Raw genomic sequence first — 27,660 nt, forward strand, 5'->3', positions numbered from 1 at the left:
ATTAATTGGACCAAAACAGATTTAGCTAAATTACAACGCATTATAAACACTTCCCTTACAAAGCACCGTAAACACCACCCGCGATCTTGCGTACAACGATTAACATTACCTAGACAAGAAGGAAGCAGGGGTTTGATTGATATAACAAATCTCCACAATAGACAAATCACATCATTACGCAGCTACTTCCACAATAAAACAGCATCTACCCTACATAATGATACAAAACTTACTCCTTTAAATTTACAAGACAGATTACGACAAAATAACGAAACTGTAATTGATAATAATAAGAAAATAGAAGAATGGACCCTGAAATCTCTTCATGGGAGACACTGTCACGACAAGAGTGCGTCAAACGAGTGGTTGATACGAGGTGAACTTTTCCCAGAGACGGAGGGGTTCATGATAGCCATCCAAGATCAAATTATAGAGACCAGAAATTACCAGAGGTATATCATTAAAGTACCAAACTTACCCACTGACATATGCAGACGATGTTACAGTGCTTCGGAGATAATACAACACATCACGGGAGCTTGTAAAAGTATAGCAGAGACGGACTATAAGCATCGTCATGATCAAATCGCAAATATTATTCATCAAAAACTGGCTCTAAAATTCAATTTATTACCATCTGGTCAACCAACTCAACCCTACTACAAGTATAATCCGGAAACTATATTAGAAAATACCACTCACAAGTTGTACTATGATCGAGCAATCCTAACGGACAAGATTACACATTACAATAGACCCGACATAACACTTGTAGATAAAATAAACAAAACAGCACAGATAATAGACATTGCAATACCAAATACTCACAATATACAAGACACAATTGCCACTAAACTCAGCAAATATAACGAGCTCAGAGATGAAATAATAAGGATGTGGAGGTTGCAGAACGCAGTAATAGTTCCAATAGTCTTATCTACAACAGGAGTCATACCAAAACAGCTTCACCAGTCCTTAAAAACTTTAGATTTGCCTAAAAATACATTCATCCAGTTACAGAAAGCTACCATACTAAATACTTGCAGAATAGTGAGAAAATTTCTATCCCAAAATACCCCACCAATCCAATCAAATACCCCACTCTAAGATAGATGTGCACTTGGCCTAGGCCCGTGTATGTCGGGGTGCATGTCAGTCGCCTCCTCGTGGCGCACCCTGGGCAACGGGGCCGGCTTGAGCTTGCTCGCCGGCCGCGGCTAAGACTGACGCGGAGGAAGGCCGCGAGGTCGCTCCTAGTACTTCTCCGAGCGCAGCGGAGTGGACTATGTGAGCGGCCTCGCTGGCAATTAGCGGAGGAGTATATATATGTAATATATGTGTATATGTAAATATTGTATTATTTGTAAATATTGTAAATATTTATATATAGAGCGGAGGGCTCGTTATGAGCGTTGAAAGAGGGGTGGTCCACCATTTCACACGTGGTGGACAACCGTCAGGTGTGGAGATACACCGGTGGTCGGCGGCGGAGCCTGTCATCTCATCCGCCGCCACCAGGGCGTCAGCGTTGTTGGCACCCAGCCTCCAGTGGCGGACTCGGGGGAGTCCGTCACGTTTACGGGACGGAGGCAACGGAGGAAGGCGCGCCCTTAGGCGTGCGTTCAATGATTTGACCGCACTACGGCGGTCGCCGCGGGGGGGCCGCGGAAGAATGCTTTAGCGTTCCCGTAGCCCCTCCATGACGCGGTACGGTGGAAACCCGAGGAGGTTTTAGTGGGTAGGACAGGGCCTTCTGAAAAAAATAATAATAATAACATTTATTGCTTCAGATAAAATCGCACATTACAAAATATTTCTTAAGAAAAAAAAAACTATACATTCTACTTAATTGCTAATATTACAACCTATTTTTTTTCTTACATAGTGCTTTTTTCTTGGCGACAGTATCGCAATTGGATGCTAGCTCAGCTATGTGCTGTGCTACGCACAGCGCTGATTTTCAGCTTGCTCCTTCTAAATTACTTATATTTAACTTATAGGAGAGTCGAGATAGCCCAGTGGTTAGAACTCGTGCATCTTAACCGATGATTGCGGGTTCAAACCTAGGCAAGCACCGCTGATTCATGTGCTTAATTTGTCTTTATAATTCATCTCGTACTCGGCGGTGAAGGAAAACATCGTGAGGAAACCTGCATGTGACAAATTTCATAGAAATTCTGCCACATGTGTATTCCACCAACCCGCATTCTAACAGCGTGGTGGAAAATTTTCCAAACCTTCTCCTCTAAGGGAGAGGAGGCCTTTAGCCCAGCAGAGGGAATTTACAGGCTGTTTTTGTTGTTGTTGTTGTAACTTATAGCGCCGCACCGTTCCGTAACATGTTTATGTATAACAAAAAAAAAGTAAAAAAAAACCATTGACATATTAAAGCACCACGACAAAAAATAAAGTTAAAAAGAAAACATCTATTCTACAGTAATATATAATAAATGAATAAAACGACTAAAAATTAATTTACGCTCACATCTCCGTATCATAACAACCTTAACACTATATTTAAAAGGTATGCCTACAAAAAAATATATTGATATATAAAAGTAAATTAAAAATTAAATAAATAAATATCTAAGCTATTTAGGATTTTAGGTATTTTTTTTTACGTAGCTGCATCGACTTGTAGATGAAAGTAAAATTCTTTGAGATATTTGGGGTGGGAGGTCATTCCAATTTTTTGCTGCAGCGTTTTTGAAAGCACCTTTAAAACCTGCAGTGTTATGTTTAGGAATTGATAATTTAAGCTTCACAGTTTCTCGGACACTTCTTTCTTTCCTATCTTCCAGCCAGTCGAGCTTTTTGTATCGGTAATATGGCCTTTTGTTACGCACAAGTTTATGTACAGAAACTGCTAGATGTAGCTTCCTACGTGATTTCATGTTTAACATATTGTGAGAATTAATAAAGGGAGTTACATGGGATCTCTTTGGAATGTCAAAACAAAACCTAATGCAAGCATTGTGAACTCGTTGTACAGCTTTTTCCGTCTTTTTCAATAATCTGGGACCATACACTGTGTCACAGTAATTAAAAATAGATAAAATAAGTGACTCGACTAGGGTAATTCTTACTTTCTCAGACATGAAAGATCTCAAACCATATAGTACTTTTAATTTATAAAAAGCATTTTATATTTTCAGATTAAGATGTTCTATAAACCTGAGATTTTCGTCGACGTAGAGACCAAGATTTTTTGCAACTTTAACTTGTCCTAGCGATTCATTGCCTATTTTAATCTGTGGATTATGTTCCTTAATACATTCCATTTGATATTTGGTGCCCAGTATAATATAGTTTGATTTATTCGCATTAAGAACCAAATTGTTTTCTTCAGACCATTTAGATATATGTTCTAAAGCATTATTTATGGAATTTACTGAATTTGATGTATTTTTTGGATCAAAATGTAAATAAACCTGCGTATCATCGGCATATTGATGCATCTTACAGTATTTTATCTCGCTACTTAAATCTGCTGTATATATAATAAAAAGGATTGGGCTTAAACTTGATCCCTGGGGTGTTCCACGCGTGTTATATTTAATGTGCGAAATCAGCGGTTCTTTTTGTTCTCCATTTATAAAAACATACTGTTTTCTATCCTTTAAGAAAGACTTAAACCATTTACAGGCATTATGAGATATTCCGTAGTAGTATAGTTTTGCTAGCATAAGTTCTATATTTATACAATCGAAAGCTCTTGAAAATTTTCACTTTTCGACCCGTGTTTCTTTAGGAAAGTTGTTTATTTTCATAGTCTGAACCACTTATTTTGGAGAGAGGAATTTGGAGAGAGGTCCAAAAATAACCCTGTAATATTAAATAGGTACTCATTATAAATATTGACCTACCGTCGCTTATCTACCCAATGTTTTATATTATAATTTCACAAATAAACATCCACACCATCTCGCCACAGTTACAAGTATTTTAAAACGTTATTTTTTGGACTATTACATATTTTCTGTTTCCCATCACTAGTCTGTTTGTCAAAAAGTACAACAACAACAACAGTCTGTGAATTCCCACAGCTGGGCTAAATGCCTCCTCTCCCTTTGAGGAGAAAGTTTGGAACATATTCCACCACACTGTTCCAATGCGGGTTGGTGGAATACACATGTGGCAGAATTTTTATGAAATTTGTCACATGCAGGTTTCCTCGCGATGTTTTCCTTCACCGCTGAGCACGGTATGAATTATAAAGACAAAGCTTAAGCACATAAATCAGCGGTGCTTGCCTGGGTTCGAACCCGCAATCATCGGTTAAGATGCACGCGTTCTAACCACTGGGCCATCTCGACTCAAGACAAAAAGATCAAGATAACATGTATCCAATGATAACAACCCTCGATACTAAAATGTGTGAAAATGTGTCTTGCAGGCGACTAGTGCAGATTTTCTGGCTGTACTGGCCATCTTTGCGTTGACTCCACTAAACTACTTACCACCAGGAAATGTTTCTTTTTATTTATGGGATAGAAGCCAAACGAGCAGAAGGCTCATCAGAAAGTGAACAATGACCATGGACATCTGTAGCACCAGGGAGCTTGAAGGCATGCCCACAGGATATGATAAAATATAAGAATTATTAACATAAACCTTAATAACATACAAATAAAGATTAGAATTAGTTACTGCATAAATGTAAACTAACAAAAAGAAATTGTGGTTTAAACAATCGACAAAAAGCAATAAAATTTTCACTACCTAATAACTAAAAATTATTTAATAATTAGAACGAAATTATACAATTAATAATTAGAACGATTATACAATTAATAATTAGAACGAAATTACTAGTGATTCATGCAATGACAAAAAAAATGTTAAAATTAGTTTTTTCTTTGTTCATGTAATTTCTGATTTAAAAGTATTTATTTTATTGTGCACAAAATCTAACAATCCTAATCATTATATTATATTTGGAATAAATACTAATTAAATTTATTTTAATATAATTAAAGTTGCATGTCTGTACACCAAACAATATTTCTCGCCTTACGATATTATAAAATTAATATTACTAATTAGAAATTTAGACGGTGACAATATTATGTATGTGTTTGTTTGGTCTGATACTTGTCTACTAACAGTCTCAGTACCTATTTCATTTGACACTTTTGACATCTATGTATGTGTATTCTAATGTAATAGTTATTAATTTATTTAAACAACAGAAATTCAATTATAAAATTAAGCACCAAAATGCTAGACGGCATTGAAAGTATATCAAAAAAATACTGTATCGAAATTGACTTAATCGAGGTCGTAGTTCAACTACTTGTAAGTCAAATTAAATAATTACTGATATATTTTCATTGTGCTTAACAAGTTCTAATTATTTATAAAAACATTAAAATTTCTTATGAATCTACATAAACACAAAACACATATTATTTCATTCACATATAAAATAGGTGCGGTGAGATAAGGCTGTGCTTTCTTATTTATATATTTTTATTAGTAAATAATTGAAGGAGAATAAATATCCTTCCCCACATAACTACAATACGAAGCGGTAGGTTTACATTTAATCTGTAATTGAAGCATGGCGTTAAGCTACTTGAATGAAAAATATATTTACTTTAATCCAAAGAAATATTTCAGTAGATGGCTCCCACAATGGTCGCGGAAGAAAGGCTGACGTCGGGTCACAGGATGTCGCACCCAGATCCCGGAGACGAAGTCTTCATCACCGGTATATCTGGATACTTTCCTGACTCCGATTCCGTTATACACTTGCAAGAAAATTTAAATAAAAAGGTATCGTTAGATATGTCAGATATGCCATGTCATATAAACTTCGTTCGATATGCTGTTTTTTCTAGCATAGCATTAGTGAATAGGCCAGGTTATTAGTGTGATTAGTCTTAAGATATTGTGGCCGTAAGAAATTTTACCAATTTTTTATATATCCAAGGAACCACCACCGTGGAAAATGAGATATAAAGTCGTATGCCTTTTGTACTGGATTACTCATCCTTCAAAAAGGAATACAACAATCTTAAGTAATGTTGCTTGGTGGTCGAATATATGATGAGTAGATTGTATCTACCCAGGCAAGCTTGCACAAAACCCGCACCAAGTAAAATCTTATTAAAAATAAAAAAAAAACAAAATAAACTTTATTCAAGTAAGCACTTTTGAATCGTCATTTAACAATGAAGTGAAGCTACCTCCGGTTTGGAAAGTAGATTCTACCGAGAAGAACTGGCAAGAAACTGAGTAGTTAATCTTTTTCAACATTTATAAAATACAAAGTCATGTTAGTTAAATACAATTATTGAAATTAATATATCCTGCTTGGAAGTCAACAGTAATTAACTCCAACTGTTAAACCAAGAAACCGGCGTTTGCTAATCATAGTAAATTTTGAAGAATAGTACTAAATACTATGCAATACTATACTATATGTATACTAAACTAATAAAATTTTGCTAAAGAAAGAGTTTTTTTATGTACGTCTGTTCTCAGGTGGACCTGGTATCAGGGGACGATCGTCGTTGGAAGCTGTCACACCCTGAGATCCCGCAGCGTACCGGCAAAATCAACCATATCGAGAAATTTGACGCCTCTTTCTTTGGAATTCACTTCAGAGAGACGCACACCATAGATCCTATGTGTCGAATCCTCATGGAGAAAACATATGAAGCTGTCATAGACGCTGGTAATTTTTTAATTAACGTTTTTAGAATTAGAAGTGAAAATCAATACCGATTACCTAACTACATCACATAATTGGAAGGGTATAAATAAACAGTATTCCTTACAGTGCCAGTGGCAAAACAAAAAAAAAATTGAATTTAGAACCTTCTCCATTTTTGAAATGGGTTAAAAAAATTACGCAGGTTTGTCAAATTTCGACGGCTCTTTGTGTCATTTATAAGAAATGTTTGATTTCATATTTTAAGATATTTTGTCGAATTAAATGCTACTGTAGTGCCACATACAATATCAGAGGACACTTATTATCTCATTCCTGTATATATAATACAGTGAAACCTGGTTAAGTGAAACTTCAAGGGACCTACAATGTTGTTTCATTTATAGAGGTATTCCACTAACCCAGTGTCTCAGATACCCAGGTATAAATAAATACATTACATACATACATTTTGCAAATAAACACCTCAATGGTAGTAAAGCAAAACTAAAACTTGGAGTCATTACATCATACATGTCATACAAACATCAAATTACACACATAGTTAAGTGCGGAATTTGCGGGTAGAAAAAGAATAAGTTAGTAAAAATACAAAACATTTTTATGTATAAAAAAATCACTTGCTGTCTCATTTTCAGAGGTTATTGTAATGATAAAACAAAGTAACAAATCCCAGTTATAGAGGTTTGTTTCGTCCCACTAACAGAGGTAATTCAATGCCAAAGTGATGGGACCGCAGCATGAGTTGCAGTTATGGAGGTATTTCACTTATCCAGGTCCTACTTAAGCAAGTTTCACTGTATATTACAGCAATCGTGAAGTTAATCAACTGTGTAAATCCTAACAAAACTATTTGTGCGTAGGTTTGAATCCAAAAGAACTGCGAAACACCAAGACCGGCGTCTTCATCGGCTCTTGCTTCTCGGAGTCTGAGAACACTTGGTGGTACGAAAAGATGCAGGTCAATGAGTTCGGTATTGCTGGGTAAGTTTATGTAATGAATCGTGATCATTTATTTGTTGGTAGGGCTTTGTGCGAGCCTGTTTGAATAGGTACCACCCACACATAAGATTCCGGTTGTGGTCCGATTTGAACGGTGAGTGAGCCAGTGCTAATACAGACGCAAGGGACATCACATATTATTTTCCAAGATTGATGACCCATTGGCAATGTGAGGAATGGTTTATATTTATTGTAGTTCTATATTGTCTATGAGCGGTGGTGACCCCTTACCATTAGGTGACCTCGTCGGCCAATCTATACTATAAAAAAATCAAAATAGCCTTAAAGAAAAAGACTTATTTAATAACTCAAAATATTACGATATTTCGCACATACTTTCAAATAACTAGCATATATTATAACTTATTGTAATCAAATTTTTAAGCTAATCAAAAACAATAGAAACAATCAATAGGCTCTTTTGACCTCCAATGACTATTTAATATGTGTAAAGACTGTACATGAAAGTGTTGTAATAATTAATCAATAATTTAAACAGAGAAAATATTCAACAAATTTGAGATTGAGTCCGTACTTACCATATGGCTAGCAAAAAATGATTCTGCTCATATGCATAAAATATACATCGACACCCACGCAAAAAGTTGTAACATGATTTTTGGTATAAACGAGATTTTGGTACTATAATGTATTAAGTTTGAATTAATTAAGTAACATAAATAATACACATCCTTGTGACAACACGAATAAAGTCGTAAGTTTATTTTACACCGATTTTTACTAAAATATTAATTTAATGAAAATCCTTAACATATTCTTTACGATACAATCTGTGCTGTGTTTCAAAATTAATCACAGTCTATATTTGGTGGCTGTGCAATGCAAAGATGAATGTTAAAAATCGCGTTGGAAGTGTCGATATAGTCAGTCAAATCCGATATTTTTAGGGAGGGAATGCAATGAAGTGGTAAGCACAAACATTAATTACTACCATTTGTCGACTACGGTATATATGACTAGACTAATTTACATTGCCATGTTTTATAAGTCATTTACAAAAATTTTATAGTTTCTTTTAATTATTTAATATATTGTATATTACCAAATTTTAAAAGTGATTTGATTTTTAAAAGTGATTCATCAATGTAACTTACTTCAACTATGTTTCGAAGAAAATACAGATTTTCAATCCTCGAATATTAAAATGCAGAATTGGATTCCTAGAAATAATACATTGATGCAAGTTTTAAAACATTCAACATTTGCAATTTAAAAAAAAAAAACAAAATTGAAACAATTTCAAAAAGTCCAAAGTCGATGCATTATTTAATAGTCTTGATTCACAGCATTACGCTCGCTCATGATCAGTCGGGCCTAAAGCCAATTTTTTTTTTTTTTTTATTTTATTTTACTTTACAAATATAATAACATTAACAAATTTACACAAAATCGCCAAACTGGTCGACAGTTTGTTGGCGAAAGAGGCGCTCTTACTTAACACTATGTTATTATATAACTATAACATTTATGTACCGCTTATTTTTAAGTTTACTTATTTCTATATAACGTTCTATATAACAAATATAATAATAATGTATATGTACACACACACACACATACACATACATATATACATACACATATATATATATATATACACACATACATATACATATATATATATATATATACATATATATATATATACATACATACACACACATACATATATGCACATGCACACACATGTATGTGCTCACATGCATACACACATATACACACACATACACACATACATAATATTTATATAATGTTTTTCAGATATCCGTTTTACTTTAAATTTTCTAAGAGTTTACATTTTAATTTTCTTTTTAATGATGCTATGCTTGTGTCTTCAGCAATACTTCTTAACATATCTATCTTATTATATATGATCGGTGTCAAGTATTGTCTTGTCCGTTTACCATAGTAGTTTGTTATGGGTGGAATTACATATTTTCCCTTCTTAGCAAGTTTAGTGGAATATTTGTGTGATCTCGTGTCTTTGTAATTATTTATATGGAATTGCTCGATAGCAATAAGATATTCGACTTTCATGTGTACAGGAATTATTTTACAAATCTTAAATAATTTGTCATATTGTGGTTTGCATTTAAATTTTGTTTTTTTTGTAACTAAATACTTTAGTAACCTTATTTGTAATTGTTTTATACGATCTAGATAAGTTTTGAATGTAAGGCCGTAACTGCTTAAACAATAGGTAATTATTGAGTCAGCGAGTGCATAGTATAACATGTACATTATTTTCCTATTTATTATACCACTGAGGTGAAAGAATTTACCCAAAACCGATTGTAATTTACTACAGACATCATTGACTTGTAATTTCCAACTAAAATGACAATCCACTAATAAGCCTAAATATCTGTAATGATCTACTATTTGTATATTTTCACAAAGGCATCTATCTTTATTGTTATGCAAGCATTCGTATTTATGTCCCGTTATCTTTATGTTTAACATCTTTTGCTTGGCGTAATTGCTGTAGGGTGAACATATTTGCATAGATTTTGTTTTTGTGTGATTTATGATAATCCCATTATCGTGTGCCCATTTAATAACACTTTCAAAGTCTGTTTGTAAGTATGTTTGGGCAACGTTCGAATCCTTACACGAATATAGCAAACACATATCGTCTGCGTACATAAATACTTTACAGTACTTTATGACATTTATGACACAGTTCACATGCATTATGTACCCGACTGGACCGAAGACGGATCCAGTCGGTACTCCGAGTGTGACACTTACATCATCACCAGTTGTTCCATCGACTGTCGTGCAGAGGTACCTGTTTTCTAAATAACATTTAAACCAGCGGTTGACCGGGCCCCTAATACCACACTCCTGCATGGCCTGCAGCAGTACATCGTGCTCCAAGGTGTCAAACGCCTTTTTGTAATCAATAAATATCACAGCTACGAACTTACCCTCGTTGAGTCTGTTGTTGACGTAGTCGGTGAACTGCGCAAGTGCTGTGCCGGTGCTGCGTCCCCGTCGAAATCCATGCTGGGCATCCGATAATATACTATGTTTTTCTAGGAAATTACTTATTTGATTGACTATTATTTTTTCTACTATTTTATTTATTACTGATAATATCGCGATTGGCCTATAGTTACTATAATCTAAGTGATTTCCATGTTTAAAAATAGGTCGTATTATAGACTTTTTTAGGATATTTGGGTAAACTCCTTCACTTACACACATGTTTACAAATTTAGCTATTATAGGACTTATTTCTTTCTTTACAGTCTTTATATCTTGTACTCTTATCATATCTACTCCAGGCGCTTTATTATTATTTAATTTATTAATATATTTTTCTACTAAGTAAGCATCTACTTTCTTAAAATAAAAGGTTACATTACTTGGTGTTACATAGGCACTTCTATCCAAAAAGTAGTTATCACAGTTATGTTTTATTTTTTGTATTTCACCAGTAAAAGTGTTAGAAAATTTATTACAAATATTTAATGTAGTATCAGTTTTACCTAAGTATTTTATAATTACATCGTCCAGTCTCGTTTTCTGTTTACCTGTCCACGTGTTTACAATTGACCAAACTTTCCTAAAATCATTGTAGCATTTCTCTATTTGATTTTGTCTGTATTTATTTTTAGCAATATTTACTAGTTTATTTACTTTATTTCTATATCGCGTATATATTAATCTATTATTCATATTATTGGGCGCCGATTTCCATATTCTGAATAAAGAATCCCTGTATTCTAATTTTTTTCTAAGTACACTATTAACCCAGGGTTGCGTGATTCTTTTCCCTTTAGATATTATATGCATTTTACTTTTTTCATAAATACTAGCAAAAATGCAATACAGTTTTTTTATACAACAACAGAGGACAACTTATTTCTAATAATTCCGCCCAATTAATTGTTTTTAAACTAACACTTATCGTCTTTTCGTTTAAAACCGTTTTACTATAACAACTATTATTCACATTTCCATTATCCGCCGCAGTCAAGCTAATTCCAACTATATAGTGATCCGATAGGGTGCACATTAGCAGATGCGCGCGCGCATCCAGCGGCCGGGCGCGGCCGGCTCTCACGCACACATGGTCAATATTCGACGACGTCACTCGGCCGTCCACGATCGCCTCGCGCGTTGTAGCTGTCGTAGGTATTGCACTCTGGAGCCCGTTATCACACAACATGGTTTTGTAGGCAATTACTTGTGAGTCTGCACCGTTAAATAAATCGATATTGATATCTCCTATCAATATTATTTCTTCACACAATGGGATATCTTTCAGCGTAGTGTCTATTTCTGTTATGAAATTTTGTTTATTAGTGTGTGGTGGTCTATATATAGCTAAAATATGCATATTATTTTTTCCGTTTCTCGATTTTCCATGAATTATTTCTGCTGACTTATATTGTAGTCGTGGTATTTCCGTAGTGTATTGTAAATCATCTCTTACGTAAACTAATATTCCACCACCTCTCTTCGTTTCTCTAGTATAAGAAAAAACCAAATATCTCGGAATCATATATAAGGATACTTCTTCTTTTTTTATATTTACTTCTGTTAACACTATTATATTTAATGTTCTTTTTACTATGCAATCGTGAAGTAAAACAAGCAATTGGTTAAATTGTTTCCGTAGTGAGCGAATATTTAAATGTATAATATTTATACAATTAGCTGTAATATCTCGTGTCCAGTCATTTGCATCTTGGTATCTAGTGTATTTAATATCGTATAGATCTAGACTATTCAAGGCATCGAATTATGGGCAATATTAAAAAATCGCGTTGTGTGGTAATGTCCATTGCGGCACTTATTATATTTTGATTATTTCTGCTTGTTATTTTCGCATAATATTTTTATGTCACCTTCGTTTCTAATTCGAATGATCTTTTCATTTTCGCTTTTTTTAACTAAAATATTAGAGTTTTGTACCCAAATGAACTTATATAATTGTTTTAGTTGGTTTCTGGTTTCCCAAAATAATATTCTAGTCGCTTTAGTCAGGTCTTCATTTATGTATATAGGGACTTTATTTGCAGTACCATATATGTCGCCGTTGGTTATACGAATTTTCCGCTTTTGTAACCATTGGTCCCGTGCTTCTTTCGATCGCAGCTTCACTACGATCGGACGGGGCCATTCTCCTCCATTTTTTTGTGAACCTACCCTCTCCACGTTTTCAATGTCTTCTGGATTTAAATTTAATTTTCGGGCAAATTTTTCGATAACTTATTTAATATTCTCCGTATCACCATTCTTCTGAAGACATGCAATTTCAATATTTTTTTCTTTTTCCTTCTTCTCTAAACTCATAATTCTTTCTTCTAGCGCCACATTATACTTTTCAATATATACATTTCTTTGTTCTAAGGCCTTTATTTTGTTTTCCGCGGTCTTCTTAAATTCTGTCATTTCTTGATATAACTCTGAATAGAAATCCACTGTTTCCACGAGTTCATCTATTTTCTTTTCGAGTTTAAAAATCACTTCTAACTTTTTATTCATTTCTATTAGAAGCGTTTCTACTGACATTTTTGTAGAATCTATACCGATCTACACCGATCGGCGATAGTATTTGCTCTTTATTGTAAGATTTTTGACACTCCTCACATATTTCTGTTTGCAAAAATTGCTTGAAGCCTTTAACACATTTTTTATGGAAGACACTTTCACATGTTCCCTTGCATTTCACAATGTCATCTTTAGATGTAGATAAAAATAGTTTACATTTTTTACACTGCACCATAATGTTGTTTTTTACAATGTGCGTAATGCGTATGATATGTGATAGTAATATTGATCAGCATTATACTTCACCCATTCCCATTATAATTGAAGCATTTTATTAAATCAACAATGACTTGAGGCTAATACATTACGACATACATACTAATAGTTAAATAATATGGATTTTATGTATGATATGGTTCATGATGATATGGATCAGAGAATGAGAGAGGAATATGTGGTGAGCGAATGAATAGATTAAGGAATGAGTACATAAGGGGAAGTTGAAGCTGTGTGGAAGCCGGCTGTCATGGTATGGGCATGTTATGCGGAGAAATATATTGTAAGAAAGATGTTGAGCATCAACGGATAGATAGAGAAGAAGGGGACGACCAAAGAAACAATGGATGGATTGTGTGAAAGATGATAATTCTGGAAAGAATGTTACTGATGAGATGACGTCAGATAAGGAAGTATTAGTATAGTACTTGCTGCGCTGACTCCAAATAAATTGGGATAAGGGCAGGAGGATAATATTTTAAGAAGTAAATTTTTTTTGTTTATATGGGACTTAATCTGCGGAAATAATGGAAAGGGGGTCCTAATTTTTTCCACTGGTAGAAATCTATATTATTCCTGAGCGATAAATATTATTAATTAATTTTATTTTTACTATATAATTTTTTTGTGTCGGGTCGGTGTCGTTAATACTAGCGGCGCGTCCCGGTTTCGAACGGGTGAGCATAAGATTTCTTAATTGCCTTTTTTTTTTTGGTACATTTTTTATTTATACTTACAATGCGAATTTGGTCTTCGTTTTTTTATTTAAGTTACGTACTTCATCTTAAGGGAGAGTGATTTTATTTTTTATTTTCATAACATATTATTTCGTAATATATAAAGGAACAGCCGAGTTAAATAATTCAATAGTAATCTATATGAATTGAAACAGTCTTGAAAACAATACGTTTTATTTCGATAATTATTTAAGCAGAAGTATGAATAATATGGTCTAATTTTGGTGAGTATTTCTATTAAATTTTAAAGTGTAAAAAGTAGTTAATGTGATATAGCATATAATATTTGGACGTATGGTATCGTGAACTTTTTATAGATATTGATATGTTCTTCAATATTGTAGAACATACTTTTGTTTTATCATTAACAGTTTCCACGAGGCGGTCGACGAAAGACGTTTTAGAGCATATTATACCTTGGGCTACGTTAAATAAGTTTCAGTAAGGATCCCTATTGTTTTCCAGTAATAAATATAGCCTATGTTACTCAAGATAAATTAAGCTTTCTAATGGTGAAAGTTTAATCAATACAAACAAACATACACACAAAAATACAAACTATTCCTCTTTATAATAGTAGTGTAGAAAAATAAATGTAAGTAAATAAATTCCAGAACAAATACAAGTGTATACATTTTTGCGCTGGTTGATGTTACCTCTGCAATTTATATTCATATTAATTAAATGCCATAAAATGCCTATCGAAATACATTGTTATTTATATATAATAAAAGTTATTATTCTAAGTACAATTTACTACAACTAATGGACTGATTTTTTCTCTTAATTTATTTTCAAATTTTGAAGCATGCATATGATCAATTTCAATTTATGTAATTAAACAGCACCAATTTACATCATTACTCATTTTATTTTAATTGCCATTTTTTCTTTAAATGAAGCGTGAATTACATTAACTACGAACGACTTATATGTATACTGCAATTTTTATGATTAACAAATCTTGGGTTGGCTCCAGATGAGCGTACTCTTCAACGGTTAACAGTGTAGACAAAAAATGTATTAGTGTTCAAAGTCTATATGTCTTTTCAACAACAACAACGATGACAACAGACTCTCCCTTTGAGGAGAAGGTTTTTGGAATAAATTCCACCACTCTGTTCCAATGTTTGGCACATGTGACAGAATTTCTATGAAATTGCATATTTCCTCACGATGTTCTCCTTCACGGTCGAGCACGAGGTGATATATTAACACAAAGCACATGAATATTAAGTGGTACCTGGGTTTGGACCCACAATCATCGGTTAAGATGCATGCGTTCTAACCACTGGGCCAACGCTTTATTATGATCAAATCTTTGAAAATAACGGCGAAATATGTGAAAAATTAGGATCATACGAAATTATATAATGTGTTAAAAATATGGGTTATTTTTACTTCAAAGTTTACATCTCTTTTCTTTACTAATAATAATTTAAATTAAATTCCATACACCAAAAATATATTTAAACTTATTTTCAGCTGTTCACGAGCCATGTTAGCTAACCGAATATCCAACTGGCTTGAAGTTACCGGCCCTTCCTACACTCTAGACTCGGGTTGCTCTAGTTCCCTCTACGCCTTTGAACACGCATTTAAAGCTATTCGTGATGGCCATTGCGATGCGGCCATTGTTGGAGGATCGAATCTGTGCCTCCATCCCTACGTATCTATGCACTTCTTCAGGTAAGGAATAAGATTTTTAAAAACCTCGCATGAGTAACACATTTAATACATGGCTCACAAACGAACCTAGAGATATTTTTCCCCTTGGCCTCAGCCAGTTTCGTGCACTTTTGATATATCCCTATTGTCTATTATATAACTTTTTGTAAAATCCACACTAGATTCAAATTAAAAATATAGATATGTATACAGCATAGATTTTTTGCATGTTGTACACGCCTCTAAATGGCAAACATATTAGTACTTAAGACTTAGATGTTTAAGATTTTATTGGATGCTGTATATGTTTCTTTTTATTTAGATACACCAACAGGTGTAGGAACGAGGAATAATTATGACCAAAATTATTTTAGCTATCGCTTAATCATTTCTGACGTTCCACTAATGATATTGTTATATAAAATTGTTTATAACTAGTTTAACTAGTATCACAATACATCTACATGGTCTTAGTTGCTGTCGTTCATGTCTCCGTAAACTTCACTAAGGCAGTTCACTAATCTAATTCGGCATCTGCTTATGAACCTGTTCTTGTGAGATAGCTGATAGTGAGTTGGAACTGACATATATAAATATATAACTTAAGGAGATTGTTAGGGATCAGATTCCTCGGGAAAAGCCAATAATTCTGAAGCTGGTTTAAATTGACTACAGATTTAGACGATACCCGATATTGATTCTGATAAATATTTTAAGTTGATTAATATTATTTGATATGATTTTAGATTAGGCGCCCTATCACCCGATGGAATATGCAACAGTTTTGACAATTCTGCAAATGGATACGCCCGTTCTGAAGCAATTGTCGTTTGTTTCTTGCAGAAGGCTAAGGATTCGAGAAGGTAACACAAGCATGAATATGAAATTAATATATTATTGTCATGAACATAATCAGGAAATTCGTTGCATCAAATTTAAATATTTCTACACATTTCAACACTTATCCTTTGCTAATACGTCATGTTTTGTACCAGCAAATATCCCAAAGAATATCATGTACAAAACTATAGAAGTACCTCATCATCATCACCCACCTGCCCTTATACCAATTCTACTTGGGTTCGGCGCAGCATGTCTTCTCCTTCAATACCTCTTTGTCGGACGTCATCTCATCAGTAACATTGTTTCTAACGACTTTCACACAACCCATCCATCGTTTCATCGGTCGTCCTCTACCTCTATATCCATCCACATCCATGCTCAAGAACTTCAAAACTCTTGAAGTACCCATCCGAAAAATATGTGCAATATTAAAAAATTGATTAGAAATCGACATTCTAGCTTTATATCTTTTCTCAGAGTGTATGCCCAAGTTGTTCACGCTAAGACTAACTGTGATGGGTATAAAGAGCACGGTATCTCCTACCCGTCTGGTGACATGCAGAGGGTTTTGATCGACGAATTTTATGAGGAATGTTCTATTAAACCGACCGCCCTTGAATATTTAGAAGCACATGGAACAGGTACGTGATTTATACTGAACTGTTGTTGTTTATGAAAAAATATTATTGAAAAAATTGGAATTCATTTACATAATATCCTGGCGCTGAAATAAAAAAGACCATATTGACATAATACATATATTAAATGCACAATGTATTTAAATTACATAATTGGGTACGGATTAATTCTGTATTAAAAGTGGGTGGACAATAGATAAAATTACTCGTAAAAATGTTTTATATTGTGCATGTTTTATGCATATACCTATTAAAACGCATCAAATATATTTTGTAATTTTAAAGGTCATATAAAAGATGAGTAAAAATGATCGCTTTTTTAACAAGCATTACCCAAAAGCCTCTGAATATCTTGACTTTTGATATTATATCTTCAGTTAGCAATAGTTTGTAGACTGCGAAAATTAAATTTTGTATTGCAACTTGTAATTTGAAATCATTTAATTTATTTGCAAAATATCATAATTATACTTTTTTTACAAATCAGTTAGATCGATGTGATTTACTCATTCTCAATATCAAGGGCTCTATTCACTAAAGTTTAAAATATTTTTGGTATGAATTAAAATTATAATTCTTTTGTGTTAATTAAGTAGACCTGTTACATACATTCGAATTAACTACATTCATTTTACTATACAAAATATTTTACATAACAATTTGTCATAAATATTAATAGCATTAAATGCCTAAATATATACAAATATGAACTAAAACTAGTTTATGTATGAACCTTGACGGCGTGGAATGGCGGCAAGAATGCTAGCAGCATTTCCCCGTTGAATCGCAATTCCGATTCTCTGGTCAAAAAACGAACCAGCCCTCCCGTCACCAGTGGAGGCAATGGGGCGAGGTGTTATAGTTTTGATGAAGCTTTTGGCACCACTACTTCAAGGGCCAAGCGTTTCGACATTTTGGTAGAATTGTTTGATGGCAATACGACTTTGATTGATTAGTACTTCCTACGTTCGATTTTTGATTGTGTTTAATAATTTAAAGAATAAAGAAGAATATGTTGCTACATCAACAACAACAACAACAACAGCCTGTAAATTTCCCACTGCTGGGCTAAAGACATCCTCTCCCTTTGAAGAGAAGGTTTTGGAATATATTCCACCACTCTTTTCCAATGCGGGTTTGTGCAATACACATGTGGCAGAATTTCTTTTAGTTTTCGCCATGATGATTTCCTTCACCGCCGAGAACGAAAAGAATTATAAACACAAATTAAGCACACGAATATTCATTAGTGCTTGCCTGGATTTGAACCCACAATCATCAGTTAGATCATGCGTAATAACCACTGAACCATCTCGCCTCTTATTTTGTTTTTTCTTTTTGTTGCTATATATCTGCATGATATTTATCGATTTCGGACCTGGACTATTTACGCAAATCTACTCTGATAATCTAGATCTAGATTTTCTTAGAACCAAACAATAACGTTCATTTACTGAGAATAGTAAATTGTAATTTAGACATAAGACGTTTCGACTGTAGCTAACGTAACTGACTTATACAATGTTAGAACTAGCGCGCACTGGTAACTTTTGTCACGATGACTGTTTCGTCACTCTTGTCGAATCCATGAATATATATGCACAATTGGGTGACATTTGTGTCTGCATCTGTACATATTCACGAACTTGACGAAACAGTCACTGTGACAAAAGTTACCAGAGCGCGATAGTTCTTAGACGTAAAATGTATGAATTTATTTCGATCGAATAAAATGCCTGAGATTTGTCAATTTTTAAAATAAAATTATTGAGGAGTTATTTATTCCAGGTACGAAAGTAGGAGACCCTGTAGAGCTGAACGTGATTGGGGACATCTTCTGTACTGGCCGATCTGATCCTCTTATGATCGGTTCTATTAAGTCAAATTTGGGACACAGTGAACCAGCGTCAGGTCTTTGTTCTGTTGCAAAGGTAAGAACTATTTGTCAAGCTATGAAGTTCGCATGGGTGCAATACTAAATATACTACAGAATTTGTTTATTTACGGCACCATGTCAGAAACTTCTGAAATGATCAGTTTTTATATAAATGTAAATAAAAACATACAAACCGATATACTACCAATAATGTATTCTTGAATCTTGTTATTATTCTATTTTAAATAGTAGTAACTGTCGTTTCGCTACGTTCAATAATTTTACTACAGCTAGGTATAAAGTTTTTACTGAAAGTTGAGTTAACGATCAGGTTACAGTATTAAAGTTTTTCTTGTTTTAAAAAAATGTAAGTAATTCCCAATATAATTTAATGTTACAATATTCTTTTAGCTCTGCATCGCATATACGACGGGGTACATTCCCCCCAACATTAATTACAAAGTTCCAAAAGAAGGGGTACCAGCCCTCAAGGATGGAAAACTAAAGGTGGTGACGGAGAAGCAGCCCTGGGGTCGTGGAATGTCAGGTGTGAACAGCTTTGGCTTTGGAGGTGCGAACGCTCACATCTTGCTCAAAAATGTCGCGAGATCGAAGGTTAGTTACTAGAGCAACGCTTACCTTGCTAATAAAGTACAATATGTATGGAGGACTGAAAAGAGAATACGAAGGTCTACTCTTGATGTCACAGTTTAAGTGTAAATTTCCCACTGCTGGGCTAAGGCCTCCTCTCCCATTAAGGAGAGGGTTTGAAACATGTTCCAGCACGCTTTTCCAATGCGGGTTGGTGGAATGCATATGTGGGAGAATTTCGATGAAATTAGACACATGCAGGTTTCCTCACGATGTTTTCCTTAACCGCCGAGCACGAGATGAATTATAAACACAAATTAAGCACATATATGTACATATATAGTGGTGCTTGCTTGGGTTTGAACCCGAAGTCATCGGTTAAGATGCACGCGTTCTAACTACTGGGCCATCTCAGCTAACAGATTTAGATTATATCGCTTAACATATAAAAACAAAAGTCTAAAAAAATCTACGATTATCAACTGTAAACCTGTTTTTAATATTGTTTATCAATCAAAGATCAAATGTATGCGTAACTCTAGTTTTTAATCTAAGCCTTATTAATTAATAATTTACCATTTATCAACCAGGTTAACAATGGATTACCATCTGATGACTTACCAAGATTGGTCTGCGTGTCAGGTCGTACTGAATCAGCTGTGGCCAAGATTCTAGATGACCTTGAATCGAAAACAGTTGACGTTGAACTTGTCAGACTTTTGCACGCGATACACGATGACGACATAAGAAGCCACGTTGCTAGAGGATACACTTTACTGGGTAAGGTTTTAATCAAGACTTTAGTTATTTTGATCTATAAATATAACTGATTCATCAAAAATCAAATGTTATGATCAATCGTATGATAAGTACATTTTTTTTTATTTTGAATTTAGTTAACGCATGCGCAATATTCTATTCAAATTCCAATGCCATTTTCTCTTATCGTTATTTAACTAATTCATTCATATTCAGGATCGACACCTACAAAGAGCGTGTCACTAGCTCGCAGTATCCAACCCTCCTACGATGCCCATCGTCCAACATGCTTTGTGTACTCTGGTATGGGTGCTCAGTGGCCAGAAATAGCTGCACAGCTCATGAGGGTCCCTGTATTTTCGGCTGCTATTGACAAGTAAGAGCGAAAGCGGAACATGATCAGTTTTAAAGTGTGTAGAATTTTAAATAAATTGTTAATGAATTTTAATGATACTTTTTAACTGAAAATTTTACAATAAATAAAACTAGTTATAACGGATTTGAATCGCGTATATTAATTATTTATTCACGGGTAGACTACAGTCTACCCGTGAACACGAACGCTGTAAAGTGCTCGAAACGTCGGGATGCCAAAAATAATTAATATACGCGATTCAAATCCGTTATAACTAGTTTTATTTAAAAGTGTAATAATCGCGAAAATTTAAGACAACATTAATTTTACAATAAGATCAGCAATAATATTAAATTACTAATATAAACATAACTACTTATTAAAGATGTTTCTTTTCTGAATATTACTTATTAATAAGTAAAACAATAATATTTTCCACAAAATTGGCTACGGTTAAAACAATTTGATATGTTAATTTTCTCAGGTGCCACAAGGCTTTATCGCCTAAAGGCGTAAACTTAAGGGAGCTCATAATGAATCCAAACACAAAGATAGACGACAACATCGTAAACTCCTTCATCGGCGTCGCCGCTGTGCAGATCGGTCTCACGAATGTCCTCAAAGCTGTTGGAATTGAACCCGACTTCATTATTGGTAAGGAATACTAGACCATGGAAACAAGGTCTATGGAGGTAGCATTAAGTATAAGCTAATTATGATTATACCAATAACTAAGAATTTTTAATTGTACTTACTCAACGTTTCATAATTCATAAAAGTGTGATTATAACTTAAATTAATTTAAAATTTTTTGTAAATTTGTTTATTTAGGTCACGGTCTTGGTGAATTAGGTTGCGCTTACGCAGATGACTGTTTGACAGCGGAACAGACGATTCTCTCTGCATATTATGTAGGTCTGGCTTGTATCGAGACTCCAAACATTAAGGGATCCATGGCTGTTGTGGGTCTTGGATATAATCATGTAAGTTTCGAAGATGACGTTTATAGAAAACCTGAATTCTTTCATATGTGCCATTCGAATCTGAGCAGTTATTTGTTTTTTAGTTATTTTACACATGAAATATTTCGTCATAAAATTTAAATAAGATTAGAATAATATATTTTAAAAATGATATATTGTATAAAATTACGCTACATTTGTTTATAAAAATAGGTTAATTTATTACTTCCACCTGAACTCGAAGTCGCCTGCCAAAATGGACCAAACTCCAGTACAATTACTGGGCCAGCAAGTATTATGAGAACGTTTGTCGCCAAACTGGTTGCGCAAGGAATCTATGCCGAAGATATATCTTGCTACGATATCCCCTACCATTCACGATACGTCGCTGAAGTTGGTGAGTTATTACAACTTGATAATAATAATTTATTAAAATATACAAATTGTAAAACTATTTCCATTTTCAAATAGGACCAAAACTTCTTCAATATTTGAAGCAAGTAATACCAGCTCCAAAACAACGCTCAGAGCGCTGGTTTTCCACTTCTATACCACAGGCCTCGTGGAAAGATCACAAGGCTGAGATGTCTTCTGCTGAATATCACACAAACAATTTCCTAGTAAGTGCAGGACGATATAAAGCCGAAAGATCTAGATGGATTACAAATAATAAATAAAAATTGTTAATAAACTAACTCCAACTTCGTAGATTTTATAGAATCTTTTGTCATTTTTATTGAAACGAAAATAATTTCCCAAATATATTTTGTTAAGATAAAAAATATTTTCCTCGTATTTGTTATGAAAATAAAACAACGTTACTATCGTTCATAGTCTACTATATTTAATATTTGTAATGGCACATTTTGTCTAATAACATTCTTCGAATGTTCCTGGACAATTGCATATTTATGGAAATGGCGTTTTCATTTTAATTGTTCCTTTCTATCATACGATCAATTGTACTAAGCATATGTTTGTTTATTAGAGTCCAGTTCTCTTCGAGGCGACGGCTCGTTTAATCCCTGAAAATGTGATCGTAGTAGAAATAGCTCCACATGGCCTCCTACAGACAATTTTATCTGGATCTCTTAAGAAGGATGTCATTAACATTTCCCTTACTGAGAGTAACCAAGACAACGTACAGGTTCTCTTCACGGCTCTAGGCGAGTAAGTAATTAATTGTCCGGCATCCATCTAATAATATATGTATTTATTAATAGGAAGATTTGTGTAATTAAATTTACCAACTACTCCAGATATCTTTTTTAGCATCAAACTGCAAAATTTTATTTTACAAATACAACTTATGACTTATGAATTTCAGATTGTACAAAGCTGGATTGAATCTGCACCTAGCAAATGTTTACCCGACTATAAATTTCCCCGTGTCACAAGGAACTCCAATGCTTTCACACCTCGTAGAATGGGAACACATTGAGGACTGGTGAGCTTAAGACTTTGCCGTCTATATATATTGCCTTTATTACATCCAGATGAACAACAGTTTTTTTGTTTTGTGTGTGCTCTAGTTTTGATCGTGATTTTCGGACCTTCTACAGAAACGCACACATATATACCGTAATAGATATACATAGTGTAGACCCAGCTTCAGATAAACAGGAACATCAAATAATTAACAATATTTAATATGGTTTACAATATTTATTTTTACAGTTTTCTTTACAATCATCCATTATCTTCCGTATTTAAAGGCAGATTAACAATTCCCATGTCAAATGTAATAATATTGTATTTCTACTTTTATTTATAAAAATGTCAAACCAAAAAGTATTCATTACATTCATATAATTCTGTGACTGAATATAGCTCAACAGCTAGAAGTTATATAACATTTAATGATTATTTTAAATATTATATTTAAAATACTTTATAGGCTTACAATAGATAGAAATAGTCATAACTACAGCTTTAATTACAAGCATAGAGGCAAATACAGACACATAAAAAAACCAAAACATGAAACCTCCAAATACAATTATTGAAACACATTGGTTTTATTTTGCTATGCTTTTCATATATATCATAATTTTAATTCGTTTATATCTTTAATAGGTACGTAACATCATATGGAACTCAAACTAAAATGAATTCTGGTGAAAGAACAGTGAAAATGTCTCTTAATGATGAAAATTACGATTACATGGTCGGGCACGTCATTGACGGTAAGATACATTTGTTCACTAATATTGCTTTAAGAGTTTCTTCAGACTAAGTCAGCTAAAACAAAAGATCTATAACAGTTTTTTTTTTTTTATATTTATAATCGAAATTCGCATATATACATATACAACCTCTTTTTATATTCTTTAAATTATTCTCGTTTTCATCCTCTGTCGTCTGATTTGTGTACTTTCCTTACTAGGTCGTAATTTGTACCCTGCAACTGGTTACTTATTGATGGTGTGGGAGAATCTTGCTATGATGATGGGAGAGCTGTTCACAGAAGTATCCGTGGTGTTCGAGAACGTTCGATTTCAACGAGCTACTAACATCCCTAAAAATGGGAAGTTAGAGTTCATTGTTATGATCCAGAGAGGAAGTGGACAATTTGAGGTTATCATAATTTGTCATGACTAAGCTTATTTTTAGATAAGTATTACTAGGATAATACTTCAGATGTTCTGAAAAGAGTGCAGAGAGACAAATTGGAAGATAAGTAGAAAGCGTGAGGTTAAAATAATGCTACATTTTAAAGTCGTTCGATATGTTTTTACTGGTGTCCATATTTCAAATATAGAATTTAGTAATAATTTAGGTAATGTCACAATACTAATAATAGTGATTGATCAGGTTGTTGAAAGTGGAGCATCCATTGTGACTGGACGTATATACGCCGAGAAGAACGTTGGACAAGAATACTGTTCGATCCCAGTTGAGCCTGAATCCGCTGAGGCAAATGATAATCATCTGCTTACAAAGGACTTCTACAAGGAGTTACGTCTAAGGGGTTACCAGTACAGGTATTTCACAATTATTTAAGTGACGTGAGCGTGTTATGATACTTTTTCAAATAATGGTTATCGCGTCACAAATATATTTCAACATGCATACATTTTCCTGCTGCAAATTAACTGCAACTACTAAGCAATAACTGAAGATTAGACAAAGGTTTCATTCATGACTTTATATTGTTTGATTTTTTAAGGCAAAACTTTGAAATATTTAGATTGCTTGGATCTGTGTATATATCTGTGGGGGGGGGGGGGATGGCTATGTTTGTATGTTAGTTTTAAACGTCAAATTGTTTGGAAGGTATTTGCAAAATCAAAATGCATTAAAAATACGTTGTTTGTATAAAATAACTTCTTTAATTGATTATTTTTCATAAATTGCTTCATTCTACCATAAAACTCCATCGAAAATCGAGTAATTTTAAGATTGAATTTCACGTACATATAATTTCGGTTAAACGTCAATCATATTCTAGCCTCGACCTTGATATTATCAAGCCAATGAAGGCTACTTTCGAAACTATGATAGAGTTGAAATTTTGACAATTCAAAAATGCATTATTGTACAGTTTACTTAAAGTACATTTGATTTGATTAGACTCGATGATAATGGAAAGCCCAAAATGAATTTATTACGTATTGAAAGTAGTAATTTAAATTAATTTTATTCATAGTGGCCTCTTCCGAGGTGTACTTGGGTGTAATGTAGAGGGTACCCGTGGCCGCTTGGCTTGGGTCGAAAACTGGGTCACCTTTATGGACTGCATGCTCCAGATGAAGATAATCGGTGAAGACACCAGAGGACTCTTCGTGCCCACTAGGATTGAGAAGTTAAGCATAGATGTAAATATGCATTATGACGCTTTATCCAAAATGAACCCAGATCCTACGAAGCAGTCATTTGAGATAAGAGTGTATCCTCATGTTGATTGTATTAGGTAAGAATTAAAAAAAAAAAAGGTTTTATATAAAAAGCACTTAACTACTACATATAATACAGGTTGTGCCATCATTTTAATATATATTTTATACAGGGCTGGTGGTGTGGAAATTCGAGGTTTACACGCAACACCAATATCAAGAAGGATTCCTCTTGGCGTGCCAGTTTTGGAAAAGAACATATTCATTCCAAATTATGGAAAGACTCAAATGAAGGTAAAGTAATAGACGAGTTGGTCCAATGTTGATGTTCTCCAACTAAAGTAGAAAAAAACAGATATGTTTCTTATAGTTTCAATTAGTTAAAAGAAAACTCTTTATTTCGTTATTTGTTATAAATTGTTTCCACCAGTAACGAATACAATTGAAGTACAATATTCGCCATTATTTCTTAATAGGATAACAATCCTCAATAAATAAATTTAAATCATTTTCAGATTGAAGACATTCTCAGAAGCAATATTCAGCTTGTACTTGAAAACATACAAACTTACAAGGTTAAAAGTATTGAAATTGTTGATGATCAGTATAAGAATAACGGACTAGAACCAATTTTAGATAAAGTAGCAGACGTATTAGGTGATCTGCCTCTTGTCCAAGCTGATTTGACTGTTATCTCCGAAGAACCTATTGAAATGCCATCAAACATTTCTGTGGAAAATAAAAAATTGATTGGAGAAAGCAATACTCTTATAATCATTGGCGCTAATCTACTTCAGAGGCCTGAGGTGAGTTAAAATATTTCTGTTTCAATATGTATATAGAAGAATAAATAAACTGAACTTTGTGTAAAATCTAAAGTATTCCTTACTGACACAAAATGCAATATCTCAGATCGGCGTCTATTGGTGGTCACAATACTTTCCTGTTATTTTTTTAAAAATAATTATTTATATTTATTTTTGTTCAGGAATGATCATTGAATGACATTATTATCATGATATTTTGACCTTCAATCCATAACAATGAGAACACTTTTAATTTCTTTATTAACCTTTCATTGTATTAATAACACATACACGCTCTTTTGTTGCCAAACTTGATTGTTTATTTCATAATTCACTATAAAAAACACATTGTAGCTAATTGAGTTATAAAGCTAAAGTTTACTGCTTATTTTCAAACAATTAACTTGTTTTTGTAGGTACTCAAAAATGCTTTCATGGCTCTTCGCGACAAAGGATTTATAATGAGTCGAGAAACAAAACCCATTGATCCAAAAGATTATTCTGGTAAATATGACATTATCACCATGTACAATACTGGATTCGAATACATAGTCCTCTTCCGCAAAAGATTTAGAGCAAAGCTGGCTAAATTCGTCAAAATCGATTCGGCCGATCAAACGTATGCATGGATAGACAAAATTAAGGCAGCACTAGAAGTAGTACAAAAAGTGGTTGTATACAGTCAAAATGATTGCACGAATGGACTATTAGGTCTCATTAATTGCCTGAGAAAGGAACCTGGTGGAGGTGTAGTCTATGGTCTATTGATTTCCGATCCCTCAGCACCAGCATTCAACCCAGATTTAGAATTCTATGAAGAGCAGTTGGATAAGGATTTGGCTATCAATGTTTACCAGGAAGTAAGTGCATAAAAATGAATTATTAAAGCGTATTGCTTAATAACATTTTATATGGACAAAAAAATAACGAGCATGTGTTGCTTACATACAAAATGAATAAATAACAATTCAAAAATGCAATAATTCTACCCTAATTTTGTCAGTTCTTCTCGACAGAATATAATATATTCTAAACCATTGTTAACTTTTTTAAATATTTGTGAAATCTTAAAATAACTCAAAAGCAAATAATTCAGAAGTGCTTGC

General features: G+C 33.6%; 1 protein-coding gene across 1 annotated transcript in view; it reads left to right on the forward strand.

Annotated features, from left to right (window-relative positions):
* Positions 1-5,625: 5,625 nt before the first annotated feature.
* Positions 5,626-27,660, forward strand: part of LOC124532760 (fatty acid synthase-like) — a 31,358-nt gene continuing 9,323 nt past the window's right edge. The window contains exons 1-23 of the mRNA XM_047107821.1: positions 5,626-5,778; positions 6,490-6,682; positions 7,543-7,663; positions 15,706-15,909; positions 16,635-16,751; positions 17,209-17,372; positions 19,158-19,300; positions 19,657-19,860; positions 20,427-20,616; positions 20,812-20,971; positions 21,435-21,604; positions 21,782-21,933; positions 22,126-22,309; positions 22,384-22,532; positions 22,901-23,082; positions 23,240-23,359; positions 23,989-24,098; positions 24,299-24,489; positions 24,727-24,896; positions 25,562-25,825; positions 25,922-26,042; positions 26,264-26,554; positions 26,971-27,414. Coding sequence (XP_046963777.1) covers positions 5,626-5,778; positions 6,490-6,682; positions 7,543-7,663; positions 15,706-15,909; positions 16,635-16,751; positions 17,209-17,372; positions 19,158-19,300; positions 19,657-19,860; positions 20,427-20,616; positions 20,812-20,971; positions 21,435-21,604; positions 21,782-21,933; positions 22,126-22,309; positions 22,384-22,532; positions 22,901-23,082; positions 23,240-23,359; positions 23,989-24,098; positions 24,299-24,489; positions 24,727-24,896; positions 25,562-25,825; positions 25,922-26,042; positions 26,264-26,554; positions 26,971-27,414 — 4,197 coding nt within the window. The remainder of the gene's footprint in view (positions 5,779-6,489; positions 6,683-7,542; positions 7,664-15,705; positions 15,910-16,634; positions 16,752-17,208; positions 17,373-19,157; positions 19,301-19,656; positions 19,861-20,426; positions 20,617-20,811; positions 20,972-21,434; positions 21,605-21,781; positions 21,934-22,125; positions 22,310-22,383; positions 22,533-22,900; positions 23,083-23,239; positions 23,360-23,988; positions 24,099-24,298; positions 24,490-24,726; positions 24,897-25,561; positions 25,826-25,921; positions 26,043-26,263; positions 26,555-26,970; positions 27,415-27,660) is intronic.

The sequence above is a fragment of the Vanessa cardui genome, chromosome 10, assembly GCF_905220365.1.
Source record: "Vanessa cardui chromosome 10, ilVanCard2.1, whole genome shotgun sequence".
Lineage (NCBI taxonomy): Eukaryota > Metazoa > Arthropoda > Insecta > Lepidoptera > Nymphalidae > Vanessa > Vanessa cardui.